Below are 17,692 nucleotides of genomic sequence, written 5' to 3' on the forward strand. Positions count from 1 at the left end.
CTTTAAAATAGAAAAAGGAATAAATAGCTAAGTCAACCTCCTGTATCCCAAAGCAGGAAAAATGTAGTAATTTGGTGCCTGAAAGTATGCTTAGTGTCATGAATACATGAGCTCAAAGTGACATTTTCAAAGTATTTTATCAGCAAAGTAAGTAATGGGATATGCTCCATTTTTATTTCTATTTTTTACCGTGTAAAAAATTCACCTAACCTGGAACTGTCAGGGGGAAATATATTTTTCTGTAATCCAACAATGGTGAGATGCCTATTCTGGTAAAGGTAAAGGTACGGGCCAGTCTTGACAGACTCTAGGGTTGTGCGCTCATCTCACTCTAGAGGCCGGGAGCCAGCGCTGTCCGCAGACACTTCCGGGTCACGTGGCCAGCGTGACGAAGCTGCTCTGGCGAACCGGCACCAGAGTAGCACACAGAACGCCGTTTACCTTCCCGCTATATAAAGCGGTACCTATTTATCTACTTGCACTTAAGGGTGCTTTCGAACTGCTAGGTGGGCAGGAGCTGGGACCGAACGACGGGAGCTCACCCCGCCGCGGGGATTCGAACTGCCGACCATGTGATCAGCAAGTCCTAGGCGCTGAGGTTTTACCCACAGCGCCACCCGCGTCCCTTCGCCTATTCTGGTATCTTGCCTAAAAAGTGATCTATGGCTACAAGTTTCTGTGTTCCGTTCACTAAGCCTTGTAAATTGCTTTTAAAAATGTGACTTCTGTTTTAAAAACTCGGTAGCACATTATTTTGTAATTGTGGCTGCCAGAACCATGTGGTTTTCCTTAAACCTTGCTGAGTAATGAAGACTATTATTGTACTGCACATGGCCTTTCAGCAAAAACAGTTGTTGTATCTTTCTTGGTAATAGCCCATTTACTTGGTAAGACTCAGATCTCCAATTTAGAAAATACAACTTGTGACTTAATGGATTGTGTCTTCTAAATTCCAGTTATTATTTATATATCTCAATCTGTCATAAGGGTAGTGCCTGAAAAGATCCTTCCTGTGGAATTACCATGTTCTGTCTACTTATGTTTTGGAGGGTGTCCACTTATAATGTCATCATTTTGTAATCAGCCCCTAGCAGTTTCCCCCTTTCTAAATCTCATGCACTGAATGGCCTTAGGCAAAGCACTTTCTTTCAGTTTCAGCCCCCACACCTGCAATATAGGTATAAGAATGTGGACCTGCCTTATATGGTTGGCACAGTAAGACTTACTAGATAATTTATGTGTTATGCATTATGAACATTCCTAAATGTTATATATAAAGATGCATTTATTTAGAAAATGGTTTTACGTAGAAATCCCTACATTCTTACTGAGTGAATACCTTAAATTTGAGGATACATGCGTGGGTTTTTTTATTGGTCAGGATAGGATGGGGGAAACAAGGGTGACCAGATTGCTGAAACAAAAGTTAAGTGCTACCAGTGCTGGTGTCTGGATGTATTATTTGTAGCAGTTTCTTTTTCAACACAATTCTCCAAAGTTGATAAATAGCTCCGAAAGGGATCATCAAGCATGGTACAGTTTCAAGCATCTCAGAGATGATGACAGCCCAGGGAGGATACTTTTTTGACTCTTTTGCAGGAAAATGTACCTTTGGGAGAAACAAATGTATTGCATGAAAGCCACACTGAACAGCATCATCTTCTATGCGTTTACACAGAAGTAAATCCCATCAGGTTAAGTGGGGATTGCTCCCAGGTAAGTGAGGACAGGAATTACAGCTTGTTAATACTTCAAAGTGGGAGCTAAGCAAAGGTTGGCAATATTCCAAAAAGGGAAGACTCCTGGGTTGCATGCAGTGTAGAGCTAAGACTATCATCAGCACAAGAATGTCTCCTCACATGATGGAATGTACTCCTCCTCCTCTCCACTGGTGCACCCCCTAAATACCTTCTAGGGATTTCTCAAACCCTCTGGTGCAAGCATCTCCAAACTCGGCCCTCCAGATGTTTTGGGACTATAACTCCCATCATTCCTAGATAACAGGACCAGTGGTCAGGGGTGATGGGAACTGTAGTCCCAAAACATCTGGAGGCCCGGGTTTGGGGGTGCCTGCTCTGGAGCAAATTTTGCGATGCCATGGGAGGAGGAGAGGGGAAGAAAGTCCCATTGTGCTAGTGGTGTGTTGTGTGTAACAAAAAACACTGTTTTTATGAACGCTCACTCCTGTCACACCAAATGGTAAAATCTCTCTGCTTTTATGTAGGCTGGGACTTGACAGCAAACAGTTATCATCAAGGCTGATCATCTGAAAACTCATGAAGCTGAACAGATCTGGGACTGGTCAGTGTCTGTATGGTTGGCTAGCTAGGAACCACATGGCATCCATCTGTCTTGGGAGAAAGTGGAAGAGTGTGGGTAAAGTCAAACCATTAGAGAGTTACAGCACCTACTGTGACAGTAGAGACCGATACAGAAAAAGCATGTTTGCTGCTACAGGTGCGCTATGGCACTCCTTTCTGCGTCCCACCCCCATTCCTCCTCTGTCCACTACTGTGGATACACACCCTGACTGTCTTTCTCCAGGCAATACCATCTTGTAATACGCAAGTTTGATGGCTCACTACACGTACAGCAGACACACACCTCCTGTGCCCCACAAAGAAGAAAACACCCCAGCAGGCATGTAGGGTTCTGTAAAGCCTGTTTTAGCTTTGTGTCCTAGATGGCAAGAGCCAGGATCTCAAGCCCTTGGTGGGCTGTAGTATATGACTGATGGCATCTTTGGGCTTGGTGTGAAGAGGATGTCTGTTTATTCAACCTGCTTTTAAGTTGCTCTTCAGGAATGCTCTAAGAGCAGCTTACAGCAGAGTAATAAAATCAAAATGTAAAACCATTTATTAAATGTCCGGCTGAAACAAAAGAGGCAGGACATTAAATAAAAAGGCCAACATAAAGCATCCTCAGTTGATTATACTTAATAATTTTATTATTTATACCCCGCCCATCTTACTGGGTTTCCCCAGCCACTCTGGGTGGCTTACAGCATATCTTAAAAAATTCAGCATTAAAAATCTGGTGAGGTTAATTAGCTGCAGGACCCCCTGTAAGCCCTAGTGAAACATCAGTGATGGCCCAGGAATTCTGTGCTTAAGCAGAGCATCTTTATCAATTCAGGAGTTCATAGCAGCAAGATTGGGGTGAGAGCTCAATCCTCCCCCCCCCCATGAATGCAAATTAGGCAAAGACTAGTAATGACTTGTATAAAGGTAACTTACATAATTTGGGTTCCAAGTATTGTAGCTTGATGGTGGCTCAACAAGTACATAGAAGAAAAAAATTAGGAGCATTGTCCCTGGCGAGAAAAATAGCCACATTGCCTTCCAATAGCATTTTAGTGGTCTTCCTATCATCTTTTCCACATCTGCACTGAATCTGTTAATGAAATGGATATATTTAGTGAGGGATCTGTGGACAATTCACTTGCATGTAACCTTATTAAAAAATGAAGCCAGCTAAACTTCTGTTTCTCCTCTGACCGCATGCCTGCTCATCACTTGAACAAGTAGAGCAGCTACATAAGCATCACTCAAAAGAGAGATATGCAAACAAAAGAGGATTCAGGCTTGCATAAAACGTTTGCGTAAAACGTTTATGTGCTAATTTAGAAATTATTTTTGTGACTGAAATAGAAATGTATTACATGTCTCCATAGTGGGGAAGACTGATCAGCTAGCCTGTTCCATCTCCTTTCCAGGTGTTAACTTTGAAGCCCCTGCTCTCCCTGCCTAGAGTTCTTAATCTTTTAAACCACGGGGATTTTCAAATCAAGGACTCCCTCAAATAGAGATCTATCCTCCCTGGCAGTTGCTTGGGCTGTTAAGTAGGCCACATGCACACAACCCCCCCCCCCCCAAATCAAATGATCGTTTGCACAAATAAATTAAACACAACAGATAGGAAACCTTTATCCTACTGCAACTTGTGGGGTGTATATCGCCAAATTATGCATAAGGCTGCAAACCTTAGCTGGGATCTTATGCAATGGAATTTATTTCTGAGCAGGGAGACATGTGATTATACTTCAAATACAATAAAAAGGTATCACTTGCTGCACCTAGGCCAGGAACAGATCTGGCAGACACCCTCACTTTTGACTTTCCTGCTTCGCTTAAAAATCAGATCTTCATTGCTCTTTAATGTTTTGTTTAGCCAGCCACTTCTACAATTATTTGTACTGCTTGCAATTGTATTTTATGTTAATGTTGCGCATCACCCAGTGTTTTTTTTTTGGCGGTACAGAAATGCTTTTCTAAATAAATAGACTAAATAAAGGTTTCTTGCTTAGAGTGTTGTTTTCATAGGATAACGGAGGGAAATGGAAGTGTCACACCTCACCAGCTTATCAATGGGCTTGGTTCTCATGATCCCTATGATGAGGGGGGCTGGTAAATCTGGGTCCTTGGGCATACCACTTCAAATAGCAATGGCTGTTGGCGACTGTACCTCTTCAGACTGAATGTGCCTCATATTAAACATAATGGCTCCCCCCATGGATGAGTATTCAGTTTTGAAACACAACTCACTAAAGCAGTCTGAAGCAGTCCAGATTAGACACCAGTTTACCTTGTAAACCCTCTTCAAGCATTAGAGTTAGTTTCCATGTAAGTGTGGGAGCAGGCCGGGGGGGGGGGAGCAAGGCACTCCATCACTAAAAAAACCTGATTTGCATCACAAGATGTAGGTGGATTGCTTCTCCATAGTGTGTTCATTTATCAGTAGAAATGCTTAGTGATGAATACAGCCTCGCGTGTTCATCTGCCTTGAGTTGCTTATGCACCTAAGGGCTTATCCAGATACATATACGAAGAAACATAGCCATACCTTTTCATTCCATAAAGAAATGCAACACCCATCACTTCAAAGAAAGCAATGACTAGCAAAGGCATGGTTCCCCCAAAGGCATCAAACATCTCAAGCCAGTAGTTTCCAGATCTCAGAGCAAAAAGCAGGCCCAGCAGAAAAGCAGAAAGGCATATTAAACCTACAGACAACAACATTCATTAGTCAATTAACACAAATGAAATAAAAGAAAACCTAACCATTGGTGTTCACATGTGCGTTTATAATCAATCCCAACACGTCTGTTCCGTTCTTGCCAAACACCCAAGTTTTGCCACTCACATATCCTTAATGGTTAATGAGTGCAATGTGGCATCATTAAGACTGTACACTTTCTGCTCACCAGATTATTGTTATTGTTGTTATTACTGTTTATTAATTTATATAGTGCCCTTCGGAGATATCAGGGCAGTTCACAAGATAAAAATACAGGATAAAAGCACATAATAAATAGAACAAAAACAAAACAATCACCCCCGCTCACACAAACACATTTAAAAGGCCATAGAAGAAGAAGAAGAGTTTGGATTTGATATCCCGCCTTTCACTCCCTTTTAAGGAGTCTCAAAGCGGCTAACATTCTCCTTTCCCTTCCTCCCCCAAAACAAACACTCTGTGAGGTGAGTGGGGCTGAGAGACTTCAAAGAAGTGTGACTGGCCCAAGGTCACACAGCAGCTGCATGTGGAGGAGCGGAGACGCGAACCCGGTTCCCCAGATTGCAAGACTACCGCTCTTAACCACTACACCACACTGGTTCTCTCTCTCCCAAGGCCTGGTTGAAGAGGAACTTTATTTGCCTGACACTTAAAGATGTATCATGAAGGTGCCAGCCAAACCTCCCTGGGGAGGTTAATGAATCTGGAAAGAACGTATCTTGAAACAACAGTAGCAGCTAAGAGAATGAGCAATGAGCCAAGATATTCCATTGAAATACTGTCATGCCCACGAACCCTATCTCAGCCCCCATCTGCAATACAGAGATAGTATTAAGCTACTGTTATTTACAATAGCTGAAATAATGTACAAGAAGCACTTTGAACCATATTAATCTTGAGCATGGTTAACAGCAAAGAAAAGGATTTGAGGAAGATGCCTTACCACATACAGCCTCCTTGCATATGTATCTAGACACAATGGGAGATTCTGTGAGAGGCGTCAAGATACTTTGAATGAGTCCAAAAATGGAAGATACACCAAGACTGAACAGCATGAGAAAAAACAGAATCGCCCAAGTGTTTGATCCAGGCATCTTAATGACGATTTCAGTGAACACAATAAAGGCCAAGCCGGTTCCAGAAACACTCTGCAAAATTCACAAATAATGGTAAAAACTGTCAGATTGATTTCTAAATGTCATTTATTCTAATGCAAAGGCAAAATGTTGTATTACTCAACATTTAGCCATCATCTGGAATAAGATACAGTCATTACCGATGACAAGTTCTTATCTTGACCTGGACCCTTGACACCTGAGATGTGCATTTTTGGGACTCACCATGTTTTAGTGGTATTAAGTTGCTGTAATCTGTTTTTAGTGTTGCATTTTAAATCGTTGTCACTTGCCCTGGGATCTAAGGGTGAAGGAATGGTAATAAAATAATAATAAAAGCAGCCACCTAAGCTCACAGGTTGCTTTCTGTGGCTCTTTTAGTGCTCATACGTGCAGACACAGATATGGTTTGTGTGTGTCTCTGCAGAATTATAAGGGGAAACTTCTCAAGCTGGACTAGAGTTCTGGTGGGTACCCTGAGCCCCATCTTCTGTGTGCAAGTATTTGTGGCTAAATAAAGTGTCCATAGAACACCCCAGTGACAGTAGTTGTAGGGGGGATGGTAGATTGTGTTTCTTCGGAGATAACCAGGCAAACAACTTGTGGTCTCTGTGCACTCATACATATGGGTAGAGTAACAAGCTAGTTTACCAGAGACAGAGCAGCTTGTATGAAGCCAAAGAGCTAAACACAGCTCTTCTGAAAGAATTTCCTGCCTGGGCCATCACATCAACGGTAGCTGAAGATCGAGGGCTGTGACCCCCTTGCAGCATGGCAGAGGTCCAGCAGAGAAACTACAGAAAAATGCAGTGGAAGCTGCAGAAGCCTTCATGGAATGTGACCAGAGAAGGAAGCCCCATTCATTCATTCATGCAATGCAAGTACAATACCTTATCAAGGAAATACTGGAGATCACAATTTGCCAGTTTGAGAGATGCCAGTTTATTGATATCTGTTCCATTCAAATAACTGAGCCAAAATGCGCTGCTGTCTACAGTGATGTTGTCTTTCCTGAATGCCTTGGTGATGCTTTTAACATTTCTGTCAGTAAAGTCAGGAATGATACGAATTATTTGCATTGCCATAGTCCCTAAGAAAAACAACAGCAATTTGCTTCAAATAGGGGCAGGCCAGGGGCCAAACGGGTTTATGCACAACCACTGACATGCGCTGGGACCAGGAACGCAACCCCCATACAAACAGGAAGTTGCCTGTATACCTGAATTAATGATTATGCACATGGAACATGCAGGATTGTATACTTTGTGTTCTATGCTACAATCTTATTTTAATTCTGCCCTCTGGGGTCCCCTAAACTGGTTTAAAGGGGGGGGGATGACACAAAATTCTAGACAATGAAAAACAAAAATTGTGAACTTGGACCAACACCTTAAATTGGTTCCTAACTGTGAAACTTGAACGGCTCACCTTTCCAAGCATTCTTTATAGGCCATTGTTGCTTTGAACCCCAGAATCGAAAAAATTGGGATTGATGCAAACAAAGAAGTCAAAGAGTTTATTGCTGCTATCATGACAGCATCCAGTTCACAGTCATTACTAGGAAAAACAAGTACATAACAACCCGATTAAACGTTACAAAGGATAGCACAGAGTCTGTAACTTCTAATGTTATACATTTATTATTTTATTTGAAGTACTTGTACTCTATTCTTCACTGAATATTTTCAATCCCAGAACAGTAAAACAAAGCAATTGACAGATGGCTTGTTGTCGCAGAAACTAAATAGCTGAAGGCACTACTGAAATATGTTGGTTTTGTCATTGTTATTATTATTAATTTCTTTATTCGCTGACAGGACTCAAAGCAGCTTACAGTTTAAAAACATGAACCACTAGAGAGAGAAAATTCATTGAAATACAATTAAACATGGATAGAATGAAAACTATAAACATGTAAAAAAATATGTTTAAAACCTACCAATAATTACAATAAAAATTGTCCTCAATTTTTGTATGTGGGAAAGAGAAAATAAGCAGGCAGCCCTAGAACAGAGTCTGAAAAAGACAAGGCCTGACTAACCCTCTGTGAAGATCCAATGAAATGGCACTGGAGGTTCTAGAAATCTACTGGGAGAGGAGGATCCATCTGAGTGTTGATGCTGTAAATTTGTATAACTAAAGCCTTTTGATACAGAAATGTCAGTAAGACTCTTCAGATCTCATTCAACAGAAACCAGCCCTGGTGCATGCACTGGAACCCCTGAAATCTCTCATCATTCTGGGACTGGAGAGGGCCCAGATATTACACATTTATCACATTTAGAGCTCACTTTTCTCCAAAGGATTCCAAGGTAGCATACAAGCAAGTTATGCTGTTTTATTCTCACTGGAACCTTAAGGCATAAGTTATACTGAGAGCATGCAGTCACTCGCCTTCTCATTATTGCATCTCAAACGTAGCTGAACTTTGCCCAGCACTGGCATTGCAGAAAGAACAATAGAGAGCATCTTTGGGTTGCTCGCACAGGAAAACATCAAGAGAACAGAGCCAACCGCTTTTCCTGGGCTCCAGTGTGGGCTGAATGAGAATTGAGTCTTGTCTCCAGAGATCACTGAGGCGCTATCTCATAGAAGTTTATTTGACTGCGTCAAACAGCTCCTCTCCACATTGTGAGCGAAAGCTAACAAAACTGCAAGATTATACCTACATTGACGGGTTGTAGCTTGAATATGCTATGAGTCCCCCAAATCCTAAAGAAAGAGAGGAAAAGATCTGGGTGGCTGCATCAAGCCAGGCACGTGGATTGTTGATCTTCTTGAACTGTGAGAGAGACAGAGAGAGCTCAGGGCTAAACACATTATTAGTCTCATAATTCCTGTGTATATTTCACTGATACAGGCCTTCCTGGCAAGCAGTGGAAAATTAGTGTGTTTTCTGAATTCAACAAATTCAGAACAGAACAATGCATTATACTGGCAAACAAACAAGTGTTTCACAAACTGCCTGCTGGGGGCTTGCTGGAGGGGGAGAATCAGTGTGTAGGAGAGAGTGCTTAACTCTTTCCATGTTTGGCGATAGTCCCTTACAAATGCTCACTAGAGTGCTTTTACCTTCACCTGCGCATCTTCTAGTCTTGGACCCTGCCAGACAGAGAAACAAAAAGCAGCCCAGGGGAGCATTTGTAGGGAAGAATTGGTGGGCATGGGGAGGATTAAGTACCTGCCCACTGGCTTCCTCAAATACAGAACTGGGACACCCCATGCTTGAACAATGAAGTGTAGTTCTGCCCTGTCTGCCAAAAAATAAGATTTGACCCAGGGTTGCCTATATTCGTGAATTTTAGAAAAGGGCACTTTTTACACAAGTTTCTGTTCTTCATAGATTCCAGAGGGAGTTAACAAAGTACAATTGCCAGAATATGTGTGGATCCCAACTAGTATTAAGTGGTAAACAAAGAAGAAGCATGGAGGAAAGTTCAAAGTTCAAAGCCACCTCTCAAAGACCAAGTCAGACTTTCCGTACATCATCTGGAACACCAAGGATCAATTGAATAAATACTTGCATTAGGAGTCATGAAGTAGAGTAATCCGTGAACAGCTCCTGGGAGAGTCAGTCCATAAATTAGGAATAATGTTAGAATTAGGTAAGAACATGGGGCTGTAAAATACATTGCCTAAGAGGAAGAGCAAAACAGAGAAGGAAAAAGTGAGTGTCAGGAAGAGGTTAAGGCAATACCATGAAACAGATACTGTGCACACAAAATTACTGAACAGTTGCAGCTGAATCCAACTCAGTGATAAACTGTTTTTGTTTAAGGTGGTTTGAGGAAATGTAGAAGCTCATGCATTTGTGTAAATCACCACATAATGGTGCCATCCAGTGTGGTGCAGCAGTGGTTAACATGGCAGACTTGAATTGAGGAAACCTGTGGAGGTGTGCTCCACAGAAGTGCAGGGAGGCGGGGGAAGTGCAGGCAGTGGGGTCCCTCTCCCCCTCCCAATATTTTGTCTAAGTTGGTGCCTATGGCCATGAAGCTCACTGGTGACCTTGAGACAATTCCCCAGTCCAACCGAATGAAAGATTGTGAGCAGATTGTGTGCAAGAGGAAAGAGAGAGTAGCTTGAACTCTTTGGATGAGAAGTAGGATACTAATTAAAAAGGCAAGCATAATTTTTTTCTATGTTGCAGAGAAAAAAGGTAGAAAACACTTTATGACACTTTAAGGACCAGCACTGTAGGCTACCGTTTGTTTTATTAGGTGCATAAAGTCACCAGAGAATGCTGGGTTTATACATACATCCAGATTTTCCTGGACATAACTGGGATTCATTCTCCGAAAATAATGTCTAAATCAGTTAAAATGTAAGGGCGTATGGTAGCCAAAAAGCTCAACATATTTGCTCAACGAAAAGCAATATATTATTCAACTGACTATTCATTATGACGTTTTATGACACAGTCCGAGTCAGGCCATCTAAACTGCTGTTCCATCCCAAGGTGCTTTAGCCCTGCAGTCTAATGGGAACACTTGTGTTCCTCATAGTTGCACTTTATAGCTAATTAATCCATAATTTTGCTTCTCATTTGCTTTACGTATTGCTGATCAAACACATGAAAAAATACCTCCTGCATATGGATTATGACCTAGCCTCCTCGCAGACGTATTAGTTTTCAATGGGCAGGTGCCTTTTAAAAATATGGCAGAACATTCGTTCATGTGAGCTGCTTTCTGTCTCATGTGGTGCAGTCCAAAGATGGCTTTACCACCTCAATGAGGACCAGGTCAGTGAAATACAGGTGTCTGGTAATAATCCCTGCTCACCTTTCCAGCCGATTCAATTCCTCGTACTGTACAAATGAACACAATTAACCAGCAGGCTGCCAAACATAAAACCAGCCACCACTGAAGTGGGCCACTGTTTCCAATATCCGTGCTTATGTTTAAAGTGTACCTATACCAGAAATAATTGGTAGGTGTGCTTTTGTGACATTCTTCAATAAGTTCTGAAATAACAAGCACAGAAGGCATTATCAAAACAGATGGAATCATAGAAGAGTTGGAAAGGATCCTGACGATCAGGAATATACAGTTGTCCCATACGGAGATCGAACCTGCAATCTTGGTGTTATCCGCACCATGCTCTAACAGACTTTCCTAATATGGTGCCATCCAGATGTTTTGGACTAGAACGTCCATCAGCCCCAGCCAGCACAGCCTATGGTCAGGAATTCTGAGAGCCATAACCCAAAACATCTGGGGGTCAACAGGTTGGGGAAGACTATTGTAGATTCATTAAGTTCCACACACCACTGGAATAATATTGAGTAACCTGTATGTCATGTTATTTATTTGATTGCAAAGAGAAGTTCCTTCTGTTGTAGAGGGCTTCTTTCCCATTCTGCACCAATAAAGCGTGCAGATGGTATACTGCATTTTTAAAAAAACTCCATTCCATGTTTTGTTTTGTTTTGTTTTGTTGGAAAGTGTGAACCTACCATAAACCCCTCTCTTTTGGAGTTCTAGACCGAGGTATTGTTTAGTTTGGGGAATAGCCTCCTCTTGATTAACAAACAGGGCTTCCCAAAAGAATGACATCAAGAGGAGATGCTTCACCTCAGCTCTTCCAGACCAAGCCTGGAACAAAACTCTCTAGCCCTACATATATTTGGGTTAGGGATGCGACCAGGCACAGCCCCAGGTGAATGGATATGTGCCTCATCCTCTTGAAGCTATTCCATGAAGGGGAAGGGGCAGGAATGGGGCCTTTCTTTGGGCATCAGTTCTCTCTGCACAGGAAGCTCTTGCTTTGGCATAACTAGTAAACTTTAAGCCAGGAGTGGGGAACCTTTGGACCTCCAGCTGTCATTGAACTACAACTCCCATCAGCCCTAGCAAGCATGGCCTATGGCCCAGGATCGTGGGTGCTGTAGTGCAGTAAGAGCTGGAGGGCGTGAAGATCCACCACACCTGCTTTAAGCTATTGGCCCCATCTACACAGCACTTTAAACCATTATTAAACTAAGCTGTACCTTAAACGTGAACTCACTGCTGCTTCATTCAGATGGGCAGGGTATAAATAAAAATATTCTACCTCTGCTGCATTACTTTGCCGAGTGTTTAGTTCAGTTCATATCCTACTCCCTTTTTGTACAACTTTACAGATGCTGCTTTCTCTGTCCTTTTGTCCTTTTGGAAGCTGCAAGATTTGGGTGCAAATGCAGACACATGTTCATGAGGACACAGCCTAACTAGGCTGAGTCTTGCCCTGAAGAGCAGGCCTGGGGATGGGAAGATGTCAATTTAAAGTGCAGTGCATCTGGGTAGGTGAACCCTCCCCCCAACCTCAACTGTGCTTTTTGTATGCAAGAATAGAAGGGATGAATTGCATCCAAGGCTGTGTTCTGGCTCTAGTGTGCTTCCACTGTTGGTTTTTGAATCCATAGACATAAGACGTTACCAATGATGTAGAGCTAGCATAGAAATTGTTGATAAATGTTGCTATTTTGTGTGTTTTCCATAAAATCAGCTTCAACCAACAAAGAATACTTAAGCCAAATTTGACGTGCAGTTCATCCCCATCCCGTCTCTGGTGTGCACAAATGCAACCTGACACACAGACACAGCTGATAATGTGCGCAAAGCCTACACAGAAAAATGGGCACCTGTAGGGCTTTTGCTTATCCCAATCTGTAGCTAGGGCCAAAGGAGGCATGGCAGGAACACACCTGGGTCTAATAGTTGCTGACTGTGGCAGAGTTGGACAAACAATTTAATGCAGTGGTTGAAGGATACATAGAAAAGCAGATACTAATAACAGAAAGCAGCAAGAGACTTGGGAACTCACCTGGTTTGCTGGTATCAGTTGGGCAGAAACTCCAAGGTAATGGGTTTCGGAAAGAGTTTATAAAATACCACAAAATCCAGGCCAAAAGCATATTATAATACACACTCACTAGGAAGGACACTATCAGAGAACTGTAACCTGTGGAATATACAAGCACATGCAGAACTGGCATGAACAAAGACAATTGCTGTTTAACATAAATATTGCAAGAGCCTGATTCACACTATGGAAAGATCAAATCAAATTACTACCTGAACTCTGGCATTCTGGAAAACAACATTGCTCTATGAATTAAATGTTGGTGCTAACAAACTGGGGTGGGGTGGGGGGTGGCAATTCCCATTTTGCCTCAGGTGGCGAAATCACACAGGTTGCCCCTGAGTGGCTCTGTTTATCTTCCATAGGCATGCAACTGCCTGAGTTTACCACTACTGGGATGTGGGTAGCGCTGTGGTCTAAACCACTGAGCCTCTTGGGCTTGCCGATCAGAAGGTCAGCGGTTCAAATCCCTAAGACGGGGTGAGCTCCCGTTGCTAGGTCCCTGCTTCTGCCAACGTAGCAGTTCAAAAGCATGCCAGTGCAAGTAGATAAATAGTTACCACTGTGGTGGGAAGGTAACCACAAACGGGGGGGGGGGAGGCAATTCCCATTTTGCCGCAGGTGATGAAATCGGAGGGGCTGCTCCAGTGGCTCTGTTTATCTTCTAGACCAGGGGTCGGCAAACTAAGGCCCATGGGCACGATCAGGCCCGATTGCCCTCTGGATCCGGCCCACAGACAGTCCTGGAATCGCCGCTTGGATCGGCTTCATTGTTCGTTGTTTTTTGCATTTTTTTTCTGGGTGCCTTTCCCCCTCCCCTCCCTCACACACACCATGGCGATGGCACCTCCCTCCTCTTGGCTTCTCCCTGCCCTGTGGAGGAAGGGAGCTGGGCTTTGATTGGCAGCTAGCCAATCCAAAGACTCGACACCTACCCGCTGGCCTCTGGCCCAGAAAGGAGAAGCACCACCACAGCCACTGACTCCCAACCACAGGCAGAGCAGCGGAGGAGGTAGGAAAGCAGGGGGAGGGGCTGGGGGAGAGAGAGAGAAGCCGCCCTCTGCCGCATGCGTGCGCACACGCACACATTTCGGCCCGCCACAAGGTCTGAGGGGCGGTGAACCAGCCACCTCCTAAAAAAGTTTGCTGACCCCTGTTCCAGACAGATAAGCACGAAACTGCCTGAGTTTACTACTACTGGTAAGCGGGTGGCACTGTGGTCTAAACCACTGTGCCTCTTGGAATTGCCAATAAGAAGGTCAGCGGTTCAAATCCATGTGACGGGGTGAGCTCCCGTTGCTCTGTCCCAACTCCTGCCACCCTAGCTGTTCAAAAGCACGCCAGTGCAAGTAGATAAATAGGTATCGCTGTGGCGGGAAGGTAAGCAGCGTTTCTGTGCACTCTGGTTTCTATCACGGTGTTCTGTTGCACCAGAAGCAGTTTAGTCATGATGGCCACATGACCCAGAAAGCTGTTTGAGGACAAACACTGGCTCCCTCAGCCTGAAAGCGAGATGAGCACTGCAACCCCATACTCGCCTTTGACTGCTCCTTTACCTTTTACCCTACCATTACTGGGTTTGCTTTTACACCCTCATGTAGCCCATGCGTTTTCCAGGAAGGAGCAATGATTAGAAGATTGTATAATCACAAGTAAAGGCAATTGCAGAAACCTACCCAGTCCTCCCAGGTAAGGTGAGATGCGCCACCAGAGTCGAATGGTGCCTTTTTTCAAGCATTGCCCTACAGCTAATTCAAGAAAAAATACAGGGATGCCTCCCAACACAAGCGTGGTGATGTATGGAATCAGGAATGCTCCTAGAAACACAATTTCCAAGCACAGTTAGCTCATAACAGTGGCATAGCGTGGGTTGCCGGCGCCCAGGGCGGGCAAGTCCCCTGACACTGGTGGAGCACACCTCCAGCCAAGTGGGGCCTTGCTGTGTCAGCTGCCTGCAGAGGCCTGTCTGGCCAGGCCAGGCCACATTGGGGGTGCCCCTTGTCCACCTCCCTCCATCCATGCTTGTACTCCATGGGCCTGGACTGCTTTGCTGCCTTCGCCAGGGTGGTGAAGCCAATGCCGGGGGGGGATGCCTAGTTGTGACCCCTCAGAATTCTGCACCCGGGGCTACAGCCCCCTGGGCCCCCACACACTATGCCACTGCTCATGCCCTCCTCCATCTCTAACTTTCTACTAGTATTATCATCATACCAGCAGCATCTGTTAGGTACGTATGTTGTACGTAAAATAATTATTAAGTAAAGCAAACAAAGCTGTAGCAGTTGACCGAGAGAGGTTTTTTTTTCATATGGTGATCAACTGAGGTAAGAAAATCTGGGGGTGCTCTTTAACTGCTATGGCTCCCAGTTGTGGCTCTTGAGAAATCTAGTTCCATGAAGGGGCAAGGGTTCTACAGCTAAGGATTATTAACTACACCCTCCATTGGGGAAGCTGTGATGTTGATATCAGATTTGAATCAGGATTGCCCCCTCTAATATAAACAATATGAGGGGCAGGGAAATGTTGTAGATAGAGCTATTCATGTTCTTCCTGCTTAGGACTGTGCAAAAAGGCAATAATATACAATTAATTGTTAGCGGGTTGTTTTTTTACTGTGGCATGCATTGAAAGCACATCTTATTGGTGGGGATTAAACTGCATAAATAAGACCTGCTGTAGAAGATCTAGAAGGTGAAAGTCATAAAAAAATGTTGTTTTGCAGTTACATTTTAGCTTGTTTTTATTCATTTTTTAAAATACTGGAATGTGGGGGGGAGCTGTCTGCAAATAATCTGTTAAGAACAATGCTTTTACGATTCTGTCATATGATACTTCAAAAACTCAGAAAGTATAAAGTATTTATGCCTCCCCTACCAATCATTTACCCTGTCCCACGTTAGTGTTCCTAAAGGTCATATAGTGGTAGAACAAAATAGCCTTGTCTCTTTTGATTTGGCAGTGTTGTTTTCTAAAACCAAAGTTAAATCAACTTCGAGGGGAATCAGCTAGAGTCAGCTCAGGTGTTCATAGCTCCCTTGGTCTATGTTTAAATTATCTGCCTTCCTTGAGAAGCAGAAAAGATTGACAAAAAGTTACTTTGCTGCTGCAAAGGAAGTTGCTCTTGGACAAAGTAGCTTGTTTCTAATTTCTTCATTTTTCAACAAGGAATAATATGTATCTTAAAATCATTTATCAGTGTTAAGAGTCAAAGTACAGAAACACCACTTTTTAAAAAAAGTTTGGATTTGATATCCCGCTTTATCACTACTCTAAGGAGTCTCAAAGCGGCTAACAATCTCCTTTTCCCTTCCTCCCCCAGAAAAACACTCTGAGTTGAGTGAGGCTGAGAGACCTCAGAGAGGTGTGACTAGCCTAAGGTCACCCAGCAGCTGTATGTGGAGGAGCGGGGAATCGAACCCGGTTCACCAGATTATGAGTCCACCACTCTTAACCACTACACCACACTGGCTCTTATTGTCATGGTTACCTAGAGGCAAGGCTATTTATTTTATCATGTTTCTTGCCAATAAAAAAAACCAAACACTTTAAAAAATCCATGTCCATTTAGTCAGAGAAAGTAAACAACTTGATTTACTCAGGCACTAAATCCATGCAGTAAAACCAAATCAATCAGTAACAATGGATAACAATCCCAACAAGACTTAAAGCTTGGGTTGTAAGTCATTCAGTAATACTATTAAGCTCTGCATGCAAATCGTAAGAGTTGCAGTGAGGCATTGAAGTTAACAGAAAAATTATTGACATATTGTCCTCACTGTCTCTGTGTTGTTTTGCTCTGTGCACTTAGCCATCTGTCATTTAGGAGGAAGAGCAGGATATAAATGGAATTTTATTTTTTTTATCCAACCCACCAAAAAAAGTACTTCCACCCCTTTTACAGCTTCTGTGACAGTCTCCTCCCTCTAGCTATCATCTGCCACAGCTGAGGCCATCAGGTGGAGCGTAGCAACATTTAACATACGTTTGCAGCTGCCTCTGCAGAACCATTTTAGGCCACCACTGTTCCCACCTCTGGCTTTTTTTACATCTCACATAGTGCTCTTTAATCTCCCTTAATGGCCCACCACCCAGGCTGTCACCTCACTGGGAGCTAGCCTGGCTATTCCAATAATTTGAGGCATTGATTAAATTTTAACAGTTGCTGGATCCAGAGATTAGAGGGGTGTGGCACACCCCAAACACATATTATTTTAGAACAAGAGGAGCGTGTCATAGTTTAGTCTGAACACAACTAATCAATTAAAAGGTGGGTTTTCTCTTACCTCCTCCGTAGGTTTGGCACAAGTATGGAAAACGCCACACATTTGCAAGACCCACAACAAATCCGGAACAGCTTAAAAGGTACTGGAATTTACTATCCCACTTGGGCCTTTGTGAGTGTTTAGAGCTGCTTTCGGGTTGATCAGTTGCCATCTTTACTTTATACTCTTCAACACTGCCTTCGGGTTGATCAGTTGCCATCTTTACAACCTCTTTTTTTCCTTTCACCACATATTTCTCCAATATTAGTAGCAGCCAGGCAACTGAACCTCCTCACTCACCATGTAAGCAGCAAGGGGGGGGGCAGAAGAGGAATTATGAACAATGGATGGAACTTCCATCTGCGACATCACACCAAAGAATCCAGATAAAACAACCTAGCAACCTACAGCCACACAAATTACAGAGATGAGATGAGGCACTGAAGTTAACAG

At 43.3% G+C, this 17,692-nt stretch overlaps 2 protein-coding genes and 1 long non-coding RNA gene across 6 annotated transcripts in view; 1 reads left to right on the plus strand and 2 right to left on the minus strand.

Moving 5' to 3' along the window:
• TERT (telomerase reverse transcriptase) overlaps window positions 1-6,128 on the plus strand; it is a 101,225-nt gene extending 95,097 nt beyond the window's left edge. For 2 of the 3 annotated variants that reach the window (XR_014550937.1, XR_014550938.1), the window contains exons 17-18: window positions 1,600-1,716; window positions 5,990-6,128. The gene's annotated coding sequence lies outside the window, so the exon portion shown is untranslated. Of the gene's footprint in view, window positions 1-1,599; window positions 1,717-2,224; window positions 3,209-5,989 lie in introns of those variants that run through there. The other variant, XM_083624589.1, reaches the window with a different exon arrangement.
• Window positions 12-1,169, minus strand: LOC310767630. The gene is made up of 2 exons (XR_014550986.1): window positions 632-1,169; window positions 12-264 (listed from the first exon to the last, which is right to left on the minus strand). It is a non-coding gene; the product is annotated as an uncharacterized lncRNA (long non-coding RNA).
• LOC310767562 (sodium-dependent neutral amino acid transporter B(0)AT3-like) lies at window positions 1,346-17,578 on the minus strand. Of its 2 annotated transcripts, XM_083624691.1 has the most exons (12): window positions 17,261-17,578; window positions 14,654-14,794; window positions 12,939-13,076; window positions 10,916-11,097; window positions 9,656-9,766; window positions 8,801-8,913; window positions 7,560-7,688; window positions 7,022-7,172; window positions 5,960-6,164; window positions 4,843-5,002; window positions 3,237-3,393; window positions 1,346-1,609 (listed from the first exon to the last, which is right to left on the minus strand). In XM_083624691.1, exons 1-12 carry the CDS (start codon window positions 17,457-17,459, stop codon window positions 1,427-1,429), a joined length of 1,869 nt encoding a protein of 622 aa, XP_083480817.1. In that variant the 5' UTR covers window positions 17,460-17,578; the 3' UTR covers window positions 1,346-1,426. The 2 variants fall into 2 exon arrangements, with proteins under 2 accessions (XP_083480817.1, XP_083480816.1); XM_083624690.1 differs by lacking the exon at window positions 9,656-9,766.
• Between the last annotated feature and the right edge of the window lie 114 nt (window positions 17,579-17,692).

This window comes from Podarcis filfolensis (assembly GCF_964270895.1).
Source record: "Podarcis filfolensis genome assembly, chromosome: 7".
In the NCBI taxonomy this organism is placed as follows: Eukaryota; Metazoa; Chordata; class Lepidosauria; order Squamata; family Lacertidae; genus Podarcis; species Podarcis filfolensis.

Bases quoted from the DNA above. Each gene is read 5' to 3' on its own strand.
- LOC310767562 (XM_083624691.1), bottom strand. From the start codon at position 17,459: ATGGCAACTGATCAACCCGAAGGCAGTGTTGAAGAGTATAAAGTAAAG. The intron at 13,077-14,653 runs GTAGGTTTCTGC...TATATTCCACAG, and splicing joins ACCTTACCTGGGAGGACTGG to GTTACAGTTCTCTGATAGTG. The intron at 9,767-10,915 runs GTGAGCAGGGAT...TCTTCCTCTTAG, and splicing joins GAATTGAATCGGCTGGAAAG to GCAATGTATTTTACAGCCCC.